Raw genomic sequence first — 26,192 nt, 5'->3', positions numbered from 1 at the left:
TCTTTAGACATCACTGATTTCAAGAGCACTTGAGTGTAAAGCTGAAAGAGACTTGTGATGAGAATTTTTTGTATTTTTCCACTTTGTAAGAAGACAAAAGGTTTACTGGCATTATTAATGAAGAAAAAAATCATATGACTTCAAGTAAGTGATTTCATTAGTGTTACTGTCTGTAAGTTTTTGCTCTTCTGCATGCCTGCTTCCTCCCAGCTGGGGGCTGGCTGTTGTGTGAACAGGCCAATGACGTAACGGAAAAGCCCTGTCTCTGATCAGATGGACTAATATAAACCACGTTTGCTGAGAAAGAATTAGAGAGGCAGCCACTGAACAGGAGAGGATTTACTCCAGCAGACCAGTTCAATATATCACACTCCACTGCAAGAAATAGACAATAAGACCAAAGGAGCTGACTGGTGGAAGAGACTGTGAAAAGTAAGGTGGTGCTGGCTGAAAAGTATTAGTTTGAATGTATTACTTTAGTGAAGAGAAATGATAGAACTAAGTAGATAAATGAAATATGTAATGTGAAATATAGTTTGAATTTGGAATTGAATGCACTACAGTAAGTTATAAGACATTGTCTTGTTTAGTTTATTAAACTGTGGAAATCTCTTAAGGAAGCACTACTAATGTAGACTGTTTATTATTTAGCCAAATCAAAGTTAACATTTCTCATTCTGTCTTTTTGACAGGGAAATGACAGAAAAATATATGCTTGAAAGTTAAAATATTTAATTTTGTTTGTGAAGCAGTGTTTGTTTGGTGCCTGGTCTCCAGTTAAAAACATTTCTTGCTGGCAAAAGTTTATGTGACTGTATGGAATACAGATGAACTGATTTTGCAACAAATGCTGTAATTACAGATAGAAAATGGCATAGGTCACAAGTTGTAGAAAAGGGGCAATATGCTTGGTGAAGGCTGATATTCAAATTATAGGTACAGTTTGCTGTTTTTCAGCACATTTGTTTTATGACCTGCTCTGTATCTGCTCTAAAAAGTTTTCAAGGGTTGCTTGAGTTAGAAAAAATAATTGCTAGTGTGCGATTTGATGAGATGCTACACTTTTTGCAAACACAAAAGAGGAATAAAGTTTGAAAGTGGCCCCGGATGTTTTAATAGCAGATGATCTCTTTGTTAATATGCAGAAGAGAACTGAGAGCCATCAGACTGAAGCCTAAAAAAGCAAAATGTATAAATAACTGTCACCTTGGGAACTGGAGAGCATCAAAGTAACTTTCCTAAAAATGGTAGCTGTGGACCACTAGGAATGACATCACAACATTCTGCCTCCAACCAAGGCAAAATACATTCAAAAGCTAAATGTAATTAAAAGCCATGTTTAGACAAGAGGAGCTAACCTGACTAGCTGCTCCTCAGCCAATTCATTTGTTGATTTCAAAACTGTAAATTTATGAGCTATTTTCTCCCAGTGATATCTCCTCTAGTGGTGCGATCAGGTACATACTCTGGGATCCCATCAGACCTCATTCTGCTCTCTCTTATACCCGTTTGATACCAGCTTAATTCCATTGTGTGCAATGGAGTTGCTCCTTTTTTTTACACTGGTATAACTGAGTGCAAAATCAAGCCCATTATAGTAAGACTTGTTGATGTGGTTCTTTTTCCACCAGAGGAAATTATCTAAATGTGCAGAGCATAATGTTTGTTGTTCTCACAACAGATTCAACTGTCAGTTGAGACTAAGCATGATACTTTGCAGGCAAAGAACAATTTCTTGTTTAACAACCCCCCGGCAGATTCCGCTGGACTTTACATGGGTATGCAGTGATGGGAGAGGGTGCAAAGAACCTTCAATCCATTGCATGGTCTGTGTAAGGGACAGCCACAATCGCAGTCTCTGTATTTCTCCCTCTGCACCCCCCTAGAGGTGCACAGTGCCCCAGAATGGGCAGGGACCAGCACACGGGGGATTATGCCCTCTCTGAAAGGACACAGCAGTGCGCATGGTCCCCCATGTGATGGGTTGCTATGAAAGGCATTCTGCCTCCTACTGCTCCCTTTGGGGCACTTCAGCTCCGCACCATCCCCAATGCAGGGCTGTGCCTAATATGCACAACTAGGGGGAGACAAAGATAGGGCTTAGTATGTAATGCTGATTTCAACCTGAATCCTAAAGCCATGACTATGGTTTGCTAATTAGAAATGTTAGAGGCAAATGAAAGAGGCAGGTTCTAATTCTTCTTTTGTCTGTGCACTAGGCATTTGCAGATGCAAAGGATATACCTTATCAATGTTTTTTTTTAAAAATGGAGCTCATTTCAAATTCCTGGTGTGTAACGTTTGCGACTTCACTATTTTTTCCTAGGGAAAAACCATGACTTTGAATAACGTCACCATGCGTCACAGCAGCAGCGCACTGCACGCACAGCAGCAACGCTGGAGCATCCCTGCCGATGGAAGGCACCTGACCGTCCACAAAACCCCCCATGAGTACAACGTGCGCAAGAGATACACTATGAACCCCGATGATTATTACCGAAGGAGTTGGTCATCAGAGTCTTCCGATTCAGTCATTTCCTCCGAGTCCGGAAATACCTACTACCGGGTGGTAATGATTGGGGAGCATGGAGTGGGGAAATCTACCCTGGCCAATATCTTTGCAGGCGTACATGACAGCATGGACAGTGACTGTGATGTGCTAGGAGGTAGGTCATTACATTCTGCATTGCTTATGTTTACTTAAAACCGTTCTTGTCAATAGTCATCAGCAATAAGACACAGAAAATTAGTGAGGTCATTTAATCTGGAGTGCCTGAAACTGAGGTAATGCACACTTGGCCCTTATTTTCAAAGCTGATTCCAGCACATGCATCTGTCTCAAAAATCAGGGGCTATGAAAAAAGACACTCACTGACAAAGGTCTAAATCAGCTGAAATACAGACAAAGGAGAACAATACAGCTTCTGAGCACTTTCTTTGTAAAAAGGGCAGTTGGAATCTGATTAATTCTTGACTGTGCTGTAAATACATTACATAGAAGGCCTGAATCAGATCTTATACCAGTTTCACCCTGGTGTAACTACAAGCTTCAGTGGATCAACTCCTGCTTTACCTGGTGTGAGGTACTAGCCTGGCCTGTAAACTGCACTGCCAGCCTTGTGATGCTATGAGAAATCAGTGCCTAAAATCATTTGGGTTTTAAAGAAACTGTTAAGAGTTACATATCAGCAAGAGATAAGGGTAGAAAAATAAAAATCCCTGCCCTGCTTTACAGGTACCAACAAGATACTTGCTGGTCATTAAGTAATCTCACCAAATTTGTGTGCAAATAAATTGCCTCAATATAAGCTATTTGGGTTCTTCTCATCAGCATTTCATATCACCTGCATGGCACGGATCCCCCACTTCCCACAAGGGAAGAGCAGATAACGGTGCCTCAGTAGTGAGGAAAAAATCCTGCTCCCCAATTAATTTGGGGAAAAGAGGAGGCTGACATGGTCTGCAGCTCTTTGCTAGGCATCTTTCTTTTACTATGCTCCTCTGCTTTAGAGCGAGGGGACTCGTATTTTCGTTATTCCCAAGGCTCAATTAAGGCTAAACAGTGGCATTGAGCCATGGGCCGTGTTTTGTGTGCGGGAGACCGTTGGGGAGGAGCTGTGCTGTAGCAGGAGGTCCTGCGGCTCTGAAGATGTGGATACGGCCACGCTTTGGAGAAAGGGCAGGGGTTGCTCCCACTCTGGCTGGCTCAGTTTCACTGACCAGCGCAGATGGCCCCATCCCTCCACTACTCCTTGTCGCCCTGCCTCTTTGGGATGCCTAGCAAACAGGCAGCACCAGAGCAGTCTTTGTGTTCAAGGAGCACCAGGAACATGAATGTGTCTGGCTCCTATGCAATGGTTCAGTGGAGGCCAGAAGGGAAGGCACCTTGTGTTCTTCTCCCTTTCTGTGCCGGGCTAGGAACGATTTACCACTTAACATGGTCCAGAATGAAAAATACTGGGTCCAAATCCTGCTTGTGCATGACCACAAGCTGGAAATATAAGTCTTGGGGGCCTGAGGGGAACTTGAGGACCCCTTTGATGCACAGGACACGGATCAGCCAATCAGGTGTGTTTTGTTTTCATCTTCCACTGAGTAGTCCTGTAATCATGCAGGACCTCATTTGCACGGGATGGGCCTTCTAGCAGCTATCTAGCCTGCACTCCAGCAGCACACAGAGTACAGCATAGTACAAGCTTATGGTCACTTCCACTCTTCTTTCTTGCAGACTTGCAAAACTGCCCTGAAAATCTACTAGCCCAGGCACCACGTCTAGTCACCCACCTTCACAGTTATGAGGATGGGGGGAAAATAATCCCCAAACCAATGATAATATTTTACTTATCTGAAAAATGTTACTTGCCCCAAGGAAGTGGAATTTTGCACAGCTGCTTTATGGTATATGATGGACCTGATCTTCTGTTGGGTGTTGGTGCTTTGTGCTGCACTGTGGGCAGCATGTGTACTTACAGCAGGGGTAACCAGAATTCAGAGGATCACCCCAGGTCAAAGGGAGCCTCCAGTTAGTGTAGAATCAGTGTAGCAGTGCCTATGTTGTGCTATCTCCCTGCTGCTGATGTAGGGCATATGGGTGGGATGTTCCTATGCCGTTGTTCCAAACACTGGGAGCTGCCAGAAGCCAGGGCAAGGTAGAGCAGCCTTCAAGCTGCTCTAAACTTACTCCAGAGGATCAGTCCTCCACAGAGCAGCCCCAAGATGAGGGGGAGTGTGAAGGTGAGCTTTATGTCTCCTACAGCCTGCACTCTGTTCAGCTCTGCTGGACTCAGACGTTTGCCCAGGATTAATCTGAGGCACAAGCACAAGGGAGAACCTAATGGGGCTAGAAGTGAAATTGCTCCTGTTGGTTAGTGTTTTCCTTTTGCTTTCCTCCTTTTAGGCCCATCCACCCCCAGGTGGTAGCTGTGTCAGCCCAGTGTCCTTTTGTTTACAAAGAGTTTCCCATTTTAAAGTTTCTGTGGCGGAACTGATTTAAAAAAAAAACATTTGGCTATTCTTTAGTGCCCCTTGGCTCATTCTACTCCATGGACTCACTGTTTTCTGGCTTCCAAGAGAGTCCAAGATTAGGACTTGGGGAAAGATCACTTCACAAAAGCACAGTCGGAGTTTATGAGGGAAGAGCCTTTATTTAAAATACAGCAATATCCTCCATCAGAGTGGTTTGGATAGGTGCTCTGAACAGCATGGTGATGAATGTAAGCAGTTTAGAAGCTGTCTGCCCTAACACTGGATTTTATTATGCTAGCAGTTACACAAGACTAGAGATGGGCCCAAACCAAAAACATGCATTCAAACACCACAAACTTCAAGGGAGTGAAAGTGACGGGGAATGGAATCCAAATTTCACAGTGGCCCTTGATCTCTATAATGGCTTGGCGCTGACCTCAGATCTAAATACCTCTGAACTGGGTGCGGTTTGAAATCCAGATATGAATGTTGCAGGTTCTTATCCAGGGTTAGGCAGGTTCTGTCACATCCTACCAAACTGCCGTGAAATGCTTCATCACCTCTTTAATGTTCATAGGTGACCATTCAGTGAGAAGCACTAATATGGGACATAATAAAGCCAGGGGAATTAGGGACAGTTCAGAGATCTGTACTGCAATAGCAGCATCTATTATAGATTTATAGAGCCCAACAACCTTTGCCTCACACACCGCTGCCCGTTGCTAGGGCTGCTTGATGGCTGAACTGCTCGGAGTTCACCCGGAAAGGGTCCCTGCTAGAGTGAAAACAAATATTTTCCATTACTAAGCCTTGCTGGAGTCTGTACGTCTGTCAGCTGCTCCCAGGGGGTCAAATGTTCAGCATTTGATTTATTTCTTTCACTGGTTATATTCCTCTTCCCCCTCCCCCAACCCTACCCCTGCCCCAGCCCCAGCCCCACATAGGATAAAAAGGTTTCAGCCAAAATAATGAAACTAGTTGCAAAATCTTTCAGTCTCGTTCATTTACCATGAAAACTAAGAAAAAAACAGTAAAGAGACATAGGGCCACATGCACTGCTCGTGGAAATGGATACAACTCCACTGAAATCAATGGACTCGTACCAACAGTGAATTGGGTTCACTGAATTCAACTTGGAACAAATCATATGTTTATGGCTATTTTTCTTTATTGCTACATATATAACAACAGGAAGGGATGTATTGCTAACACTTTGGTTTTTTATTCTAGAAGATACATATGAACGGACCTTGATGGTAGATGGTGAAAGCGCAACCATTATACTGCTTGACATGTGGGAAAATAAGGTATTCCATTCCATTCATTCTATTCAAGTGCCCAAGGGAAATTAAGTATGAATGAGCAGTAATACTATAGTTCTGCTAGGAACATGCATTTGTTGAACAAGTAAAGAGGTGTTATCCATAATTCTATAGTCAGTGAAAGCATGGGGTCTTTAAAAATGTCCAAGCTCCTCCATGTAAGTTTGAAAATGGTAAAGAAATTTCTTTGTCTGATTTATTATTAAAAACAAAAATGCTGGAAACATGATCAGAGCTAAATTTGACCTGGGCATAAGCAAGCACAAGTTAATGAAGTCTATTGGCCAATTTTGGCCCAGATTTGTGCTGGTGTATATCCATGTTCCTTTGGTTTGATACTGGTGTAACTGTGATCAGAACCATACCCAGCAAAGTTACACCATGGTTGAATTTGGGTTGCGTAATATTACATTTTTTCTGTAAACACTCAGTTGGGCTTTCAGTTAAGAAAGCCAGGCTTTTGCTAATGCTGGCGGTATCTATTTTATTTTATCAGAGTGAAGAAGAATGGATCCAAGATCACTGCATGCAAGTAGGAGATGCATACTTGATTGTCTACTCCATCACAGACCGAGCGAGCTTTGAGAAAGCCTCTGAACTAAGAATACAGCTCCGCAGGGCACGCCAGACAGAAGATATTCCCATTATTTTAGTGGGCAACAAAAGCGATCTCGTCAGGTGCCGTGAAGTCTCTGTGTCAGGTATGGAAAATTACCATGACAACCACTTTATAACTTTAAGAGCCATGTACTGGCCTAGATCTGCTTGCAGAATTCCCACTGATGTCAGGAGTACTCTATGGCTGAGAATGGGTGGAATGGTTCAATAGCAAAAAACAAACAAAAAACCTCAACCCCAAAATCCCAAGTTTAAGGGCCCGATTCAGCTCCCATAAATGTGAATTAAAAGACTCCCGTTGACTTTAATGGGAGATGGATCGAGTCTTTGGTCAGCTAAGTCTCTTCTTGGAAACTTATCCGTGAGTGTCGGATGCGCAGTGTCTACAACAACACAATAAAATAGTATTAACCTGAAACGGATGAGAAACTCCCCCCAGCTTAGGTTTCAACTCAGTCCCATGACTATTGACTGTAGAGCTTGACCTTTCCAAAGGTATTCATCCTCTCCTCTGTCTTCCAAGAAGCCCCTCCGATAGACCTTTTCCCAGGTCCCCATGCAAGGGGAAGGGAAAGCTGATCTGGACTTTACCCTGCATTCTGGCCCCTGTCACAATGGCCATACATGAAAACTTCTCACTGGGAGACGTATAGCAGTAGAGCACAAGGGCTCAGTAGTATTACTAGGCTTCTTATTTTTATTTTCACATTCTTCCTACTGCTGGCTGTTAAAGGCATTTTGCCTGGAGTGAAGGCAGGAAGCTGGGTTTCATTTTAAGCACTCCATGAGTCAACCACCTGATGTGTTTGGAGAGGGAGGGGAGTATCAGAGCATGCTGGTATCCATTTAGAAGAAGAAGATAATTAGAGTTAGTTTAGGTTCAAATATAAAAAATAAGGGCCACAATTTCAAAGTGGCTTCTAAATTTATGGGCATAATTTAGCTAATACTTAATTTTTTGCACATGTTGCTGTTCACCCTAAAGTTTTTGCTGTTCAAAGACTACAATTTGTGTATGCAATCTGTGGGCCCAGTCCTACTCCTTTTGATGTTAGTTGCAAGTTTTACCATTGACTTCAATGAGGGTAGAATCAGGCCTATATTTACACATACAAATCAGGTAGGTAGGAACTTACCCATTCAGGGTATGTCTACACTGCAATAAAAGACCCATGGCACAGCCATGGCTGGCCTGGGTCAGCTAAATGAGGCTCAGGCTGCAGGGCTATAAAATTGCAATGTGATGTTAGGGCTTGGGGGAGCCTGGGCAAGGGGGAGGGTTTAAGCTCCATCCCAAGCCTGAAAGTCTATACAGCAATTTTATACCTATACAGCCCAAGCCCTGTGAGCCTGAGTCAGCTGACCTGGGCTCTGAGACCCAGGGCTGAGGGTTTCTATTGCAGTGTAGACGTACCCGAAGTGTGCATGTAGAGATCTGAGTTTTGGCATATGCAAAATTATGCCTGCAATCTTAAAAGTTGTATTTTGAAAATATGGCTGTAAATGGATCAAGCAATATATTGCTCTCAATAATGGTAACCTCATTGCCTCTGAACGTGAGTCACTGAGATTTCCGTGAAGTACAAGTGACTCTAGTTATGGCATGTACAGATAGCTCACATTCTGTACTGTGCATGGCTTTGCCCTTCTCCATTTTGCCTAGGGAACGTGCACTATCTGAACGCTATGCCCACTGACATAGATCCCTTACCATTTTACAGAGGGCCGAGCTTGTGCTGTTGTGTTTGACTGTAAGTTCATCGAGACCTCCGCAGCTGTCCAGCACAACGTGAAGGAACTGTTTGAAGGAATTGTGCGGCAAGTCCGGCTAAGAAGGGACAGCAAGGAAAAGAACGAGAGGAGGCTGGCATATCAGAAGAGGAGAGAGAGCATTCCTAAGAAAGCCAGGCGGTTCTGGGGCAAAATAGTTGCCAAGAACAACAAGAATATGGCCTTCAAACTTAAGTCCAAGTCTTGCCACGACCTATCAGTACTTTAAGAAGGTTGGACTATGACAGATGTTCTCTTCTGTGGACATTATTTAACTACAATGTGAACAATAATCAATCTATATTAGATTGGACTACAAGAAAAACATTTTTGACTTGGATTCACAGTTGTGATGGTGACAAAATGTGCTGGCAATAAGCACAGCACAATGCATGGAAAACAAAAGCCTTTCTTAATATTTTTGTCAGTAGTTTTTTAAAAAGCTTTCTCTAACATCCTAAAGTTAAGCAGGGTGTGTTTTTAAATTTACTTCTTGTTTCTCTTGTTGCCTTTGGATAATAGTGTAAGAACCTAAACACTCATGATCTGGCGAATGAATTGCACCTTCTCATTATTATTTTTGGGAAAATGTGTAGAGAAATGATGAACTCACTGGGAACTGATCCTTTGCCAAATAGTTGGTTTGATTTTCTTAAGCACCCAAAATCTGCATTTCTCTAGAATAGTCACTGAGACACTGTCTTGTTTCCAGGGGTAACCCCCATGAACATACACATCTCTTACTTTTGAAAAAGTAATATTTTAATGGAAAAAATACTTCTAGCCAAACGATATTTCCCCTCTGATTTTCATACTGTGGGACTGTCAACAACAACAACAAAAATCAGCTGAAAATTCAAAATGCTTCACGTGAGAGATGCCAAATTGTAAAACCACCTGATCTTTTATAAGAAACCACATGGACATTTGTACCCAGACTTGTGTATGAAGGAGCTGTGCTGTATTTATTTCATTGCAAAGCAATAAGCATTTTTAGTATTGGGGGTGAAAATGTATTTATTGTCAGGTTTCTCAAGGAAAAACACTTTAATACTGTTTTCTAGCTAATATCTTTTTCAGATTATGCAAGTTTTTATTTACATGCCTTGTAATAAAACAAACAAAATATTTGACTGCCTTTGAGTCCCACCATGAAATCTCAAAGATTTTATTGGAAGTTAAAGAAAAGATTTTGATTGTTTGGAAAGCTTCTTGTGTGTGTGTGTGTGTGTACACTGAAGATACCTAACAGGTATTGCTGATTACAGACTATTTAGCAATTTAGCAAAGCAAAATGTTCTTAATGCACAATAGTCCTTATACCCAGAGTGGCACTATGGTGATAAAGATAATAATAGTTCATTCTTATAGAGTATATTTTGTTCATAGATCTCAAAGCATTCTACAAAGAAAGATAAGCATCATTATTCCCATTTTACAGACGGGGAAACAGAGGCAGAGAAGTAAAATACCTTGCTCAAGGTCACAAAGCATGTCACTGGGTGGTAGAGTGGGAAAATCTCAGTCCAGTGTCCCATTCCTAAAGTAGTATTTGAAACAAGGGTGTTGTTAACACAGAGACCCACTCTGGATTGGGATATTCAGGGACTTTGGGTGCATAACTCCAAGGTCAGGACAGATGTGCAGCAGTTCTAACATGCAAACTGGTAACTATGATGGGCCAAATGGCCACCCTAGTAGCTCAGGCACAACAAAGACGGGTACAATATAATTACCTAGATAGACAGACACACAGAAGTGAACTCCACATCTTGTGCTGTACAGGATTTGTTTACAAAAGGCCTGACTCAGCTCTGACTGGAGTCAGCTTGCTGAGTGTTTGAACAACACCACCTATACTGACAAACTAGGCAGGATGAAAAGTTGACTGGGCGGGGGGATACAGAGTGGATGTACACGGCCTCCAGGTTTAGTACTGCCCATCAAGGAGTGAGCAAACAACTGTGCAGAATTCATATTTCCCAAGGAATATAGTACTTCTGCTCTAGAGTACATTGCCTAGCAATTTGCCTGAAATAATATAATTCGGTATTTGGAACACAACAGTGACAAGAGCACCATGTGATTCTATGAATTCAAAGGAAAGTGTAATTTTGAAATGAATGTTCTTTGCATGGCCTGGACACAATTTAATCATAGAATCATAGGACCAGAAGGAACCTCGAGAGGTCATCTAGTCCAGTCCCCTGCACTCTTGGCAGGACTAAATATTATCTTCTAGACTATCCCTGACAGGTGTTTGTCTAACCTGCTGTTAAAAATCTCCAATGATGGAGATTCCACAACCTCCCTAGGCAATTTATTCCAGTGCTTAACCACCCTGACAGGAAGTTTTTCCTAAAGTCCAACCTAAACCTCCCTTGCTGCAATTTAAGCCCATTGCTTCTTGTCCTATCCTCAGAAGTTAAGAAGAACAATTTTTCTCTCTCCTCCTTGTAACAACATTTTATGTACTTGAAAACTGTTATCATGTCCCCTCTCAGTCTTCTCTTTTCCAGACTAAACAAACCCATTTTTTTCAATCTTCCTTCATAGGTCATGTTTTCTAGACCTTTAATCATTTTTGTTGCTCTTCTCTGGACTTTCTCCAATTTGTCCACATCTTTCCTGAAATGTGGCACCTAGAACTGGACACAATACTTCAGTTGAGGCCTAATCAGTGTGGAGTAGAGCGGAAGAATTACTTCCTGTGTCTTGCTTACAACAGTCCTGCTAATACTTCCCAGAATGATGTTCACTTTTTTTGCAACAGTGTTATACTGTTGACTCACATTTAGCTTGTGGTCCACTATGACCCCCAGATCCCTTTCCGCAGTACTCCTTCTTAGGCAGTACTTTAGTATTTTGTCAATCTAAAGCAGTCCAGACAGCAGTATTCATTACAACATCATAGTTTAGAGCTACTGTACTAACAGAGCCTGGTACCATTCAAAACTTGTAGCAGAAAGAAGTGGGCAAAACTTTTTAGCCATAAATTATTTTCTTCTACCATATAAGTTTCATTGAATTAATGTCCTCAAATTGCAGAGGGAGTGGGGGGGAGAATTCCTTGGCCTGTTCCATTTCAGTCAAGCCACAGTACTTTATAACTCCAAATCAAACAGGCTTTGAATCTATACAGTCCTTAGTCCTAGTATTCCAAACAGAGGTGTTAGGAGTGGAAGCCAATAATTTTTTACAGTACAGTGGGTTGGGACATACAGTGTCACCAATCCCAAATATTAAATAAATCATGTCAGGGCCACAAAATTAACGAGATTGGCTTAAAAATCATCAGAGTTTTTTAAATAAAAAATTGGGGTTCTTTTTATTTGCCTTCGGCTTCTGAGTCTTTAGTGTGCGCTCACTTCTTCTTTTTGAACTTTTCTCTTGAAACCAGGAGGGCTAGAAACTTTGAGTTGGCAGCACTGAACATACTATGGCTAGAGACAACTGTCTAATTTCAGACATGTTTACAACCACTTAGCTCAAGTGGGTCATAGGGGAATGGACAGCAGAGAAGGCACTTCTGCAGACTGGAGTTGTATTTGGATAAACGCTAAGTAATCTCTCCGGGTAACACAGAGAGGATGAGCTGAGAGGAAAACTTCATCAGGGCCAAAATCTTTTAGAGGGGAGTGCATTTGAGTCAACACAGCATTAGCCCTCTTTCCTTCCATTCCTGTGGAAATCATCCCATGGAACTTCACACAGCTGGGCCTCTGTGGGTTCTGAGGAAGCATTTTTGGGCAGGGAGGTGGGGGCTGAGTTTGGGGAGAGCCGCTCTCTATGGTGTCACCCCAGCGGATTTACTTGACTAAATTATTGATGTTAGTATCAGCATGAACTACAGCTTCACATCTTGAAACCATCCCTGGGTGAATGCACTGTGGGTCAGTGGTGGGCAACAATGCCTGAAGAAGGTGTGGTGCATGGAGGGCAAGCAGCCTGACAAGTGCCTCAGAGAGCCTGGGCATCCATATGGCTGCCCTAGTCCTCTAAGGAATGCCCAAGAGCTTCAGGATATCCCTGTGGATCTAAAGTCCTCTCTGGGTCAGGATGGCATTGCTTCCTGCCCATTCTATTCTCAAACTCTGACTCTATCTTATAGCGGAACAGAAACTCTACAGTCTCAAAGCTGTGGATTTTTTCACCTAACGGCCTTCCCATAGGTTCTTCCATGGGAGAAGGCAAGATACATGCCTATTTATCTATATTTAATGCACTTTCACTGCAATACCTGAGTGCTTTGTATCCAAATTTATAAAGATGTCTCAACCTACCCTCTAATTATACGCCCACAATCAGTTATGGGCATAATTGGAGACATCCAAATGCCTTATTAAGGCTACTAAGATGTCTATATCCTAATATTTGTGATTTGCAAATTTTATGTCAGAATTGTCACTAGACCATCACTTCAAAATAATTTGTCCCTTAGAACCTAAATTTAGTCAAAAGACAAAATGGCCCATTTAGAGAGAGGACCATAGAGAATGGACCATGATTTTATTTTGACATTTATTAGAGAAATTTGAGTCATGATCATAGCTGATTATCATCAGGTTACTAGTTACAGAAAAGTTCACCCTTCATAACAGCTGGCAGGTAAATAATCACGTTACTTAATTGGTACCTTAAATACTGGGTAAATATTGACACTTCAAACCTTTACTATCCACAAGCCTGTTAGGTGCTGATTTCAGAGGGCAGTTTCAAGAAATGTGAAACATCATAGAAAAATGTCAGGGGCCCTATTGGGGTACCTATAAATAAATGGGTGCTACAGGCATTCCAACAACAGAAGAGCCATGGAAGTTGTGAAAACAAGCAACAAACGAACCCCAAATGCAAAAGCAACAGAAAGCATACAAAAAAAGCGGTTCAGGGACTCAAACCATTGTGTTGGCTACTCATGAAGTCAGGGCTACAGTAATAGAAGCTAACAAGATAATTGCTCCGTTGTCCACAGAGATCTGGCAGTAACTGTGGAATCGTTGAGTCATAAGATTGATAGATCCAAGGCAACAACTATGAAATTCCTGGAGCCTGGATAAAATAAAACAAACATAGCAACAAAAAATTCTATGATCATGTGAAATGACTAATTATTACAATAATAGCCCTCTTTAAAAGACAGACTATATCAGTGACTTGAATTAGGGAGAAAGTTCCACTTTCAATTAATTTCATTTTGACAGATTTAATGCCAGAGAATAGGTTTCTTTATTAAAGTTTTAGGGAATAACTATAATAGTCAATAGGTTCCCACCTAATATCCTACCTGAAGGAATTACATTATCTCTGTTGCGACAGCACATGCATCTGTAGCATATTAAACTGCACACATGTAGTCTTGTAAGGATTATTGATAACATTTAGGCAAGTATAAGATTATAAAAATGGATAGATAGATGTTGTATGGTTTTAATCCACATATGTGCAATACTTTTAAATTACACCCCTTGGAAATCTTTACAGATAAAGGGCCAGATTCTGGGTCTACTTTAGGGTATGTATAGACACCTGAGCCAGCGGACTTGGGCTCGCGGGTCTCGGGCTGCAGGGCTGTTTCACTGCTGTGTAGACTTCTGGGCTTGGGCTGGAGTCTGGGCTTTAGGAGTCTGTGAGGTGAGAAGGCCCCAGAGCTCAGGCTCCAGCCAGAACCCAGAAGTCTACACAGCAATGAAACAGCCCCACAGCCTAAGCCCTGTGAGGCTGAGTCAGCTGGCACGGGCCAGCCACAGGTTTTTCTTTGCTGTGTAGCAATATCAGGCTGGTTTGTTCCATCTTGGTGCGTAGCTGTGAATGAAAGAGGGAGACAAAGGGCTCAGGAAGATGGAGCTTAACTTCCTGATAATATGGATTATGCTGATAACATTGTTGACCCAGTAGACATAGCAGTGCAGTATTGGGGTGGGGAGCTGGACTGCAATTAGACACCTGCGGCTGGGCCGTGCCAGCTGACTCACGCTTGCAGGTCTCAGGCTGTGGGGCTGTTTAATTGTGGTGTAGAGGGCTGCAGGATCCTAGTGCCCAGGCTCCAGCCCAAACCTGAACATCTACACCACAGTTAAACAGCCCCTTCGCCCGAGCCCTGTGAGCCGGAATCCTCTGGCACAGGCCAGCCACGGGTGCGTAATTGCAGTGTAGACATAGTGTAAGAGGTAATGTCCTTCAGATGAGATGTTAACCCAAGGTCCTTGTTCTGTCTCTGATGGCTGTTTAGGTGGATGTTATGGGGGCCTGAGGAGAACCAAAAGATTATGGGATAACACAAGTTTCCTGGCCAGTATTTTAAATTCTTAACATAGCTGATGTCCTAAGCAGGTGTATATAAACAAAGACAAATCCTATGGTGGCTAGGCACCCCATTCAACCCTACTGAAGACTATGGGACTGCATAGGTTATAAGTCACTACAGACCTGCCATCATCCCCCATAATGAAAATATAAAATCAAGACAAAGCTCTGGAGTAGGACTTTGCTCTAGATATCCTAGCACATATGAGGCTGAGATATGCTTTTGTCTCTTTGGATAGCAAGCTTTATGGGCAGAGACCCTGGCTTCTCAGCATGTTGTTGGTGCTTAACAAATAATACAGAAATAAATCATAATATTTAATAATGATTGCTTGGTTTTCCTACATTAATAGAAGGGCCAAATTCAACCCTGTCTTAAACCCTGTTAGCTCTGCTGATCTCCGGGTGGTTTTACTCACTGCAGGCAAGTCAGGGGAGAATTTGGCTCATTCAGGGTTTGTGTAAGTGGGGAAATTACATGGTGCAAACACGATGTTAAACATGACTTAGCACTCAGTGTAGACAAGGACCGTTGTGTTTAAATCATGTCAAGTGGTTGCGGACCCTAGGGTTAACAATGACCAACTGACATAATTTTAAATATGACAGTCTGTGTCTGCACTGAGTGTTTAACATCGTGTTAGTTAAAATGTGATCTAACATGCTGAAATTTCCAAATATAGATTGCCCTCACTTTAGCTATCACTCTGAAAACACCTTAAAACTATCAGGCCCTGTATAAAATCCAATTGTGTTCAACAGATTGTAAAGTAAAAGACATTGAAATGTCTCCTGGTTAGAGTATGGAGTGTTGTTATAGCCATGTTGGGCACAGGATATTAGCAAAACAAGGTGGGTGAGGTAATATCTTTTATTGGACCAACTTCTATTGGTGATAGAGATAAACTGTGACACTTTGAGTTAGTTTCCCAGAGCTGAAGAAGAGCTCTGTGTAAGCTTGAAAGCTTGTCTCTCTCACCAGCGGAAGCTGGTCCAATAAATGATATTACCTCATCCACCTTTTCCTCCTTGGAGTCACATTTATAATGTCATGAAACTAATGGCTTTTTGCCTTGTAATACTGAAGCTCAACATGCCACCCACTCACATATTTTTAACTGCTCTGGAGCAACAGTTGACTGGTAGATCAGGAACCTAAGACAATAAAACCACAGGAGTGCACCTAGTAACAAACAAACCTGGACCAGACATCATTTGTGTCACATAATCATATAGATAATAATTGACTACATGAATGATTAAGGCAACACACTTCCTTTATTTTAAAATATTTAATTTTAGCATTTGGATACTTTTATTTTAAGATTAAATGACTCTTTAAAAAGCAGTCATATCAGTGTACTTATAACTTCTGGTATGTATAAATTCTATGGAGATATCGCTTCGTCAAAAAACTGTATTTCAGAATGTAAGGGAGCACTGAAAATCAAAAGGAGGTATTACTTTGTGTGAAATCCAATGCATAATCTCATAGGCGGCAGGTGAACCCTCCCCCTTTGGGGAGGCTAGTCTCTGGCCCCACCCCTTCCACCTGAGGCCCCACCCCTACCTCACCCCCTCGCCTGCTGAAGCCCCGAGCTCCCTCTACTGTGGTCGGAGGAGCCCCGGCCAAACTGCCATGACCCCCAGGCAGTCCGGCCAGCCTGACCACTGGCCTGAGCAGCCCCGGGCTGCCAGCTGGCCCGAGCACCGGCCCGATGCTCGAGCTGGCCTGGGCTGCCAGTGTGCCGAGCCCCGAGCTCCATGCCGCCAGCCCAAGCTGAGCCTCCACTGGCTTAAGGGGGAACGAGGGAGAGGGGGAGCGAGGGTGGGGCCTCAGGGCAGAGTGTTGGTGGGGCCATGGTCTAGATTAAGGGAGGTTTAGCTTCCCCTGGCCTATTATACCTGCTGCCCATGCATAATCTTAAATATGTACAGATTGCCCTGAACCAAGACCCCAGATCTGAACATCCACTGAACTTTAGTGAAACTATTCAGCTTTCACACTGGGCAAAATAACAGGAGACAGCTGCATAGGGAAACACAGGGAGAATTCAAAATATCATACAGAAATAGTAGTCTTACACTCACATCACTGAAACAAACCTAGTTCCCAAAGTCACTGACATGGTTATCAACCATTAGACACTCACACCGCCAGCTCTCCAGAAATAAGTGATTCCATGCTGAAACAATGCCAGACCATTACGTGAGACAAAGTGAGTGGCACTCAGGAAAGGAGACAGCAGGAGGCAACAGAAAGGCAGTGCTCACACAAAGTGAGCAAAGGTGGGTATAGAGGCAGAGTTGGCATGTCCAAGAAACCAGAGCTGTGCTTGTTCTATCAGATGGTTCTTAGGTCTCATCCCAGGTCCCTCACTAACTCTATATGATGCTGATCAAGTTGTTTAACCCTCCTGGCCTCATTGAAGTAAATAGCAAAACCATTGGATTTGAAAGGGCCAGGATTTCACCCCACGTGTTTTCGTTTTCCCCTCTGTACAATGGGGAAAAATATATTTTTACCTTCCTCTCACTAGGTGGCGTGAGACTTTATTGAATGATAGTTTTGCTGCGAGCATGGTCCGTGCTATTTCCATGCTAACTCTTCTGTAGATGGTGAAATCATTGACCGTTGCTCAGTCAGAGGCACTAAAATTATGACACCGGGGCTTTATTTTCTTTTTTCCTCTATTTGTAAACCAGTAAACCATGATTGTCACCTCTTAACTAGAATATAATCAGATTACAAACTACGGCTGCAAAATGTGAGGGGTGAAATCCAGGCAACTCTGAAGTCATGGGAGTTTTGCCATTGATTTCACGCCTGCAGCAACAATGGTTGTACCCACCAGTGAGGAAACACATCATGAACCAAGGTCCTAGCTGCTGATATAATGACAGTGGTGCCTTTTGATCAGTGTCCGAGATGTTTTGTCACCTACCCATTCTGACTGTCACTATACAATGCCCATCTAATCACAAGGGAGTGAAGGCGGGGACTGAGCTGAGCACAGGGCTAGGAAACATTTCACTGTACCTTTCACCTTGTACTGTTCCTGCAGTAGAGGTTAGGTGTATGTTTCTGCATGGATTTCAGGTGATGTTACACCTAATTTCAGAGCACTAGCACCTTTCTATCATCTGAAATGAGATTTTCACTAATTTAGAGTCCCTGAGATCCTTCTAAGCCCATTTACTGATATGTGACTTACTCCATTTTACTGCTCATCACTGACCTAGTGACAATGAATTGTCTAGTACATTCATTATTATTTATTTGTATTACTGTAGCACCTATGAGCCCTAGTCATGGGTCAGAACCCCACTCTGCTAGGGGTTGTGCAATCCCAGAACAAAAAGACAGTCCCTGCCCCCAATCTATTTTTATAATTGTAGAGTTTTAAAAATACAAATGTACTTTTTACTTGGCTACAAGATACAAACCCTGTATTTCTGCTGCAAGCAAAATTTGCCTTCTTACGGACTACAAGCTTAGGTTCTTGTTGCAAATTAAAGTTCTAATGGGAAATCTGTAAAGAGGGTCACAGTTGCTAAAATAACATCTTGTTTAGCCAACTATCATTTGCCTTCCACTCTTGCAACAGCCTTGCAAGAAAGACACGATGAGCCAGATTCTGCAAATGTTTACTCATGCAGTAGTCCAGCTGAAGGATTAATCTCATGAGTCATTTTCTGTAGGATTGGGCCTTATCATCTTGTTGACTCATCAACTGACTAAATACCTGGTATGTTCTGTTATATAACAGGTGGGTGAAAAGCTCCATTGCTTTCCTTCCGAAGAAGAAATACATCTCTGGAATGTCTCATTTGGTACAGCTAATATTTACTTTACAATTATATCCTTGACACTGTGGGGTAGAATTTCAAGACATGTCATGCCTTTGCAACACACTGAAATTAGAAAGTGGACATGCACAAAGCGAACAACCATAAGGCATATTTAACCCAAGCGAGAATGCAAGAATGTGCCTGCCTGGCTTTTTCTGCACTGCTCAAAAGTAGTTGGAGAGTGGAAAGAGCTATGAATATTGTTATTCAAGTGTAATTTTCAAAGAAAAGTTGTATGTGTAATGATCTTGGGGTTCATTAAATAACAAACCAGGGAATGAGAAAGGAATAAAACTTTAATAAAACAAACTGGAGAGCATCTCTGGTGAACTGCTGCACACAGCCATGTGGTATTCCCAACCCCTGCCTCCAAGGCACATCTCCAAATTCCTATGTTCATAACACTGTCCCTTATGAGGGAGCGTCTCTAACTTATAATATTCTGCAAACACATCTCTACATCTTCCCTCTTAAAGAAAAACAAATTAACTCATATATATATATATATATATATATATAAACAGCTAACAACTATGTAATAACACATGTATTAAATTCTCAACTCAAGTAGTGCATTTCCATAAACCCAATGTGTCAACTACCTACAGAGGAGAGGTTACCAGGACATCAATCTCAAGTGAGTCTTTACCACTCTCTTTTCTCAAATACCCCTTCTCCAGGCAGGTTAGCAAATCTGTATGAGTCTTGCAAAACGTTTAATCTTCTGTTCTGATCTTCTCAGTATCAGCCTTTCATTAGAGTCTGAGTTGTTCTCTTGATTCTTGACAGTTTCTTTTTTGTACATTGATGATAAAGGATCAGTCAGATGGGAAATGCCAACATCCACACCTACTGGCAATGTGTTGGAACTTTCTGGGATTACTCATAGATCCCTTTGACTACATCTAAATGTGTCCCCCTGGCCTGTCTGGACTACACAAGACCTTGGATGCAGCTGTTCTTTAATGGTACCCCTTTGGTGCCAAGTATTAGAGGTGTGATTCCTCAAGCACAATCTATCACCTCGGTTAAGAGATGGGAGATCGCGGGCCTTTTTGTCAAATAATATTTCTGCTTCCACTTCTGATTTTCTTTCATTTTGATTTCATTGTTATTAGATTTCAGCAGGTTATCAGTAAATGGTAAATTAGAGCTGATCCTTCTTCCCATTTGTGATTAATGTGCATAAGCCTTGTCAAGTAGTGTCAGGCTAAGCAGTGTTAGGCCTAAAACTTCCGGAAGTTGTAAGAAGCGAGTACAGTTGAATCCTGCAAGCATAAGCGTAATCTAGCTAGGAAGCTTTATAGACTAAAAAGGAAACTTAGAGATAGATACAGACTTGTGGTTACTATGCTCTGCAACCAAATACCTCTTTAAGATAAATCAAGCATTTTTGAGTCTAGCAAATTGACCACAATTAGCCGCATAGAGAAGAGACGAGCTGAGCACAGGTGCACAGTACATAAGTTCAAAACAACTGCAAATACCACACTGAAACATTTGGCCACCTTCATTGGTTGACCTGTTTTGAAACATGGCCAGCAAATACCATATAAATAAGGTGTAAAGATGCAAGTGTTTTGTGTGTGTGTTGACCTAAAAGAGATCACTCTTTGTCAGGCTCACATACACCCCCTGAACCAAAGGGACTTGCGCTTCACTGACTATCTGTGCCTGGCCAGTGCAGGAAATGGTCAACTGAAGGTAATGTATCTTTGGAAGAACGCAGGGTAAGGTTTTGGAGTGAAGAGGTCTGGTTGTGCTCGAGCTAATTAATCTTAAGTCTGTATTAATACTATAGTTTAAGTATATTAGTATATTGTTTAAAAATAGTAGTAGTCAATAGTTAATCAATATATAGTAGCTGTATATGTTTTGTGCCTTGCTGGAAGCAGGTACAGAGCTGGTGAAGTTAGTAGTTTATAAATCATAATAGCTTTACAAGTCGCTGTGCCTGTCTTCAGTATAAGTTACCATCAAGTTTATCATAAAAGTCAATAAAAGTTTATAAGTTGTTATATAAGGTTATAGGTAGGTTAAGGTTAGTAAAATATAGTTAATCAATGTATTAGTATTGCATATAGAATTGTATTTGTTGACGGTGGTTACAGTACATGTGAAGTTGTTAGGCAATCAGTAATAGTAGCGTTGCATGTGCTTGTAACTATTTTCAATATAATTTACCCTTTATATTTGCACTTATAGAAATAGGTAGTTAATGCAGAATATTACTTGTACTTGTGCTTGTCTCCAGTATAACTTGCCATTTGTATTAATCCTCACTCAGTGCTGGTCTTTAATTTTGTTTTTCTTATTCTGTCTGTGTTGCCTTTATAGCTATAAGTCATTAAAAACCCTTCTTGAGGAATAATTAGTTGTTTAGTTCCTCTTTTGCAGACACTACTCAACCTCATTACATCTGTGTTGGGTGGTGGGAAGTAGCGATCACCCAGAGCCCCACTAGGGCCCTGACCGTAAACTCCCTAGGGCTCTGATGTGTGCCTCCTCCTTCCATTAATCTCCACACCATTAACAGCTGAGCTGGAGAAAAGCCATTCTCCATGGGTGTACTTTGGTAAACAAATCTCCCCCACTGTCAAAAGTCTTTTTCATAAGGTTCTTTATTGTCCATATAGACCTTTCCACAAGACCATTTGTTTGGGGGTGGGGGTAATTTGGACTTGATGTTTTGTGATGAAAATTCCAATCTATGACAAATTGCCTAAAATCTGCACTGGAAAATTGCGGCCCATTATCACTAAAGACTCCATCTGGAATTCCATGTCTGGAGAAGATTCCCTTCATGCCGGTTATCATGGATTTACTATTAGTACTGTGCAGTGTGCAAATTTCTGGATACAAAGAATAATAATTGTGACTATTAAATAATCCTTTGAGTGACAGGTAAATAAATCAGTGTCGACCTTCTCATAAGGCCTTTGTGGAACTGGAGGAGGTCTCAGTGTCTTTGTTGGTGGCATGGCTTGTATATAAAGATTGAAAAGCAGTTTTCTACCACGTTAGTAATGTTGTGATTGATCCACGGCCAATACAGCACCTCTCGTGCTCATTGTTTGCACTTCTCAGTTCTTATATGATCCTCATGGATCTTCTGTAGCATTTCTTTTTGGAGGCTCATTGGAATTACAATCTTACTGCCCTTGACAATCACCCCATCCATCACAGTACATTCATGTCTGCAGTTCCAATAGTCACATATACTTGGACAGCAACTGCTTATTTCTTCAGACCACCCTTTAATTATCACTTTTTTAAGGATTAACGATTCATCTTTCTTTGACTGGGGACGTAGCATCATTTCAAGGGCTGAAATCTTCCTCTTATCAGGTTTTCTTTGCAGTTCACTTTGATGTCTGGAACCCTGCTCCCAGGCTAAGTCCACTGTGCTCTGGCGAACAGCAAGTTCTTATCTGGACACGTTTGAGCCCCTGTCAGACTTCCATAGTGAGCGGTCCCACCTTGATTTCTGCAGGTACCATAACACTTTTCTGCTAAAATTTCAATATTTGGCTGATGCATAGACATGTTATAAAGTCACAAACTGGGGCTTTGCAAACTGGCTGACTGTTTCTTGCCTTAGCACAGTGGTTCTCAGACTTTTGTACTGGTGACCCCTTTCACACAGTAAACCTCTGAGTGCGACCCCCCTTATACATTAAAACACTTTTAAATATATTTAACACCATTATAAATGCTGGAGGTGAAGCGGGGTTTGGGGTGGAGGCTGACAGCTTGCAACCCCCCATGTAATAACCTCGAGACCCCCTGAGGGGTCCCGACCCCCAGTTTAAGAACCCCTGCCTTAGCATAAAGCTGTCACATGTGGTTGCAACATAAAGCACATCGGCCCAATCCTGCAAATACCTACGATCCAATGACTGTGCTGAACCCACTAGTCAGTGTTCACAGGATCGAGTCCCATGTTTGCAAACAGGGAGACAATCTGACACAGTTTAATTCCCTGAAAAGCAATTAGGGCCTGATCCTGCAAAGTGCTGAGCTCCCATTAGGCTCTTAAAAATCATGTATTAAAGCAATGTTAGATGATGTATTTGATATAGAACATGTTGGAGATGTATTTGTTTATAATTGTAGTTCATTAGCAGTTTCACACCAAGTTATGGGAAACTATTGTGCACTTGTATAATCGGTCTCGCTGAGCAATATCTCTAGATAATGTTGCAGATGTGCATGCAATATTTGTGAAATATTCCTTACCTTTTTTTAACCATTTCAAATTAATAGTTCAAAGTAACTTAGATCTATTGGAAATGTGTTTAATCATAAGGAGAAAATACTTCACAGCAGGAAGGTTTCCTGTTCCACTTCCTTAGGGCCCAATCCTGCAAACTGCTGAGCTCTTTCAGGATTAGCTGAAGTGAGTGCACTCAGCACCGTGTAGAAGACACATGGGAATTCATAGGATCAAGCCTATAAGGAGCTGCTGTTCTTTGTTTTTATAGAAGTAGTAATAAAGTGTGCCTGATCTCCCTCGGCACTATAACATCCCCTTCCCCCCCCACCCATGGAAAGTCCACTAGACAAGGTTTTGCCAGCACAGAATATCTGCAAGTTCCCCTCTGCTGGGACTAGCTCAGCCAAAGAAGTGGTAGGCATTGACTCATTGCACAGCAGGATTGCCAAGGAATGCTCTGATACAGTTCCTTCCCATTGCGGGGTTACCTCAGGCAGCTTCCGGTCAGCCATGCAGCGGGGGTGCTAAGGCAGGCTTCCTGCATGTCCTGGCACTGAGGACTGCGCTGCGCCCCAGAAGCGGCCAGCAGCAGGTCCGGCTCCTAGGCCCCTGCCCCCACCTCGAGCACTGGCTCTGCAGTTCCCAGCCAATGGGAGATGGGGGGGGAGGGGCAGTGCCTGCAGGCAAGAACCTCATGGAGCCGCTTGCATGCCTCTGCCTAGGAGCCGGACCTGATGCTGGCTGTTTCTGGGGCGCAGTTCGGTCCGCAGTGCCAGGACAAGCAGGAAGCCTGCCTTAGCATCCCTGCTGACTAGGAGCTGCCTGAGGTAAGCCCACATCCAACACTGTGCCCCCTCAAACCAGAGTCCCTTTCTGCACCCCAAACCCTTTATCCTCGGCCCCACCCCAGAGCCTGCATTCCCAGCCCAGAGCCCTGACCCTCTCCCGTGCCCCAACCCCACGCCCCAATCCCCTGCCCCAGCCCTGATCCCCCCTAACCTGGTGGCCCTTCCTGCACCCCAAACCCCTCATCCCTGGCCCCACCCCAGAGCCTGCACCCTGAGCCCATAGCCCTGACCCCCTCCCACACCCCAACCCCCTGCCCCAGCCCAGAGCCCCCTCCCACACCCTGAACCCCTCATTCCCGGCCCCATCCTGCAGCCCTCAGCCCCGCATCCCAACCCTTTGCCCCAGCTCTGAGCCCCTCCCACACCCCAAACCCCTCATCCCCATCTCTGTTGGGTCGCGGGCATCAACAATTTTCTTCAACTGGGTCTCAAAAAAAAAAAAGTTTGAAAACCACTGCTCTAGTGTCTACATTCATCCCCAGAAGGCCAATAAATGCTGCTGTCTGTTACATTGGTGTAATCTCCTTGAAGTGCCCTGCTGCATTCAAGCAGAATTTAGCCACATGGCTGTATTAAGGCTTGAGATGCAATGAAGATGTGAGTATATATTAGCTGACAAATGCATACCCTGTCTTAAATTACTGCCTATTTACCTTACAAAGTAATAGACTATGACTAGAGCTGGTTGGGCATTTTCTGTCACAATAATTTTCCCAGGAAAAAATGCCCTTTTCCACAAAGTCAAAATTGTCCATGGGAACATTTCAATTTTGCTGAAAATTTTTTGATTGTTCGTTGGGAAAATCAGAATGGTGGCTCCCCGGCTGCTCGACTCGAAGGCTTTCACATGCTGGCAGAAAGTGAAATTGACAACAGACTTCTAGGAGGCCTGATGAGGCTGAGTGCCCTGACTCTGCTTCAATGCTTCGCTCCCAGCTTCAAGGTCAAAGAGACAGATCACTTCAGTTCTCTGCCTCTCCAATGTGGGGCTTGTGGGGACAATGAGCAGCCGGGCTTTCTGCTCGTTGGCTGCTGGAGCGAGTTGGGAGGCGGAGCAGAAAGTGAAATTGACAAGACCCTTTCTTGCAGGCAGCCAGGAAACCAAACTTTTTTTCTTGAAATCCCTTCCCACCAAAAAAAAAAAAAAATTGTTTTTACTTTTTATCTTGGTTCGGGATGAAACATTTTTCAAAACCACAACATATTTCACAGGAAGCTATTTCCATTAGCTGGCCAGCTCTAAATACAATGAACACAAAGTACAACATGCTAAAGATGTGGCGGTTACATTAATTTTCATCAACCAGAGTGTTTGTACTTATGACTTCCATCCAAGTAAAACCGGAGGCAGAGAATGAACTAAAATAGCTGCATTACTAATCTTTGAAAATCCAGAGAAAGTGAATATAAAAAATGTACTGGTATAGCTAGTCCAATAACACAGATATTTGCTCATGTGAGTAATCCTTACTCACACGGGTAGTCCCACAGGATCTCACTCAATAGCATGTATACAGTCAGCCAAGAAAAACTGGATATTTACCACAGGCGGTAGCTAAAATTATTGTGGGATTTCCCTGTAAGTAAAGGAAATATTGCAAATGCTACATTAAATGATGTCCACTTTAAATAACTGCAAGTATAAATGTGCACACAAATAGAAAAAAAAATCTTGTAGAATAAGGGCCTCCCCCTGTAAATGCATACACAGGAGAATAGGCCTTGATCACAAAAGTAGATAATTTGAGTTAGGCTAGGCCTGTACTGTATAGAAATTCTCTTACAATAGATAAAATTCTGGCTGAGAATTGATCCAATTGTTGATTTGTGGTTTAAGTACCATATACTGTTATGTTCTTTAAAGCATACTGCCAGTTCCCAGTAGGGCTCAAGTCCACAGATAGTAACCCTGCTAAAGTGCACAACGTTTCAGATGATGTGCACAGCTACACCCAGAGCACACATTTCCACTCGGATTAGAGGCAACAGAATTGATAAGCAGGTATTTTTCCGACGGAAATGAATTTATGTTCACTGGTCCATTATTCTTAATGGAACACTCATTGAAATGAGCGACGAGTTGGCCATTTACGCTTTCAGTACCTTCATTGCAATTCAGAATTCCTGTAGATTCCTGCAATCCAGAATTCTCAGGCATGGATGAACCAATATGCACTCAGTGCACCTGCACAGGGCCCCCATCTCAGGGGGACCCCGACAACCAGATTTGATGGGGGGAAATCTTGTGATTTTTTTGAAGCCAACCCAGTGGCTCAAGCTGGTCTCTTGTAAAGGTGA

At 42.6% G+C, this 26,192-nt stretch overlaps 1 protein-coding gene across 1 annotated transcript; it reads left to right on the top strand.

Annotated features, from left to right (window-relative positions):
• Positions 1–331: 331 nt before the first annotated feature.
• On the top strand, positions 332–9,805 carry GEM (GTP binding protein overexpressed in skeletal muscle). The gene is made up of 5 exons (XM_024201604.2): positions 332–432; positions 2,327–2,666; positions 6,196–6,272; positions 6,784–6,988; positions 8,627–9,805. Exons 2-5 carry the CDS (start codon positions 2,336–2,338, stop codon positions 8,902–8,904), a joined length of 891 nt encoding a protein of 296 aa, XP_024057372.1. The 5' UTR covers positions 332–432; positions 2,327–2,335; the 3' UTR covers positions 8,905–9,805.
• The last annotated feature ends 16,387 nt before the right edge of the window (positions 9,806–26,192 follow it).

The sequence above is a fragment of the Terrapene carolina genome, unplaced genomic scaffold, assembly GCF_002925995.2.
Source record: "Terrapene carolina triunguis isolate 2854851 unplaced genomic scaffold, T_m_triunguis-2.0 Scaffold58, whole genome shotgun sequence".
Lineage (NCBI taxonomy): Eukaryota > Metazoa > Chordata > Testudines > Emydidae > Terrapene > Terrapene triunguis.
Note: the sequence above shows the minus strand (reverse complement) of the source record. Positions and strands in the feature narration are given on the sequence as shown.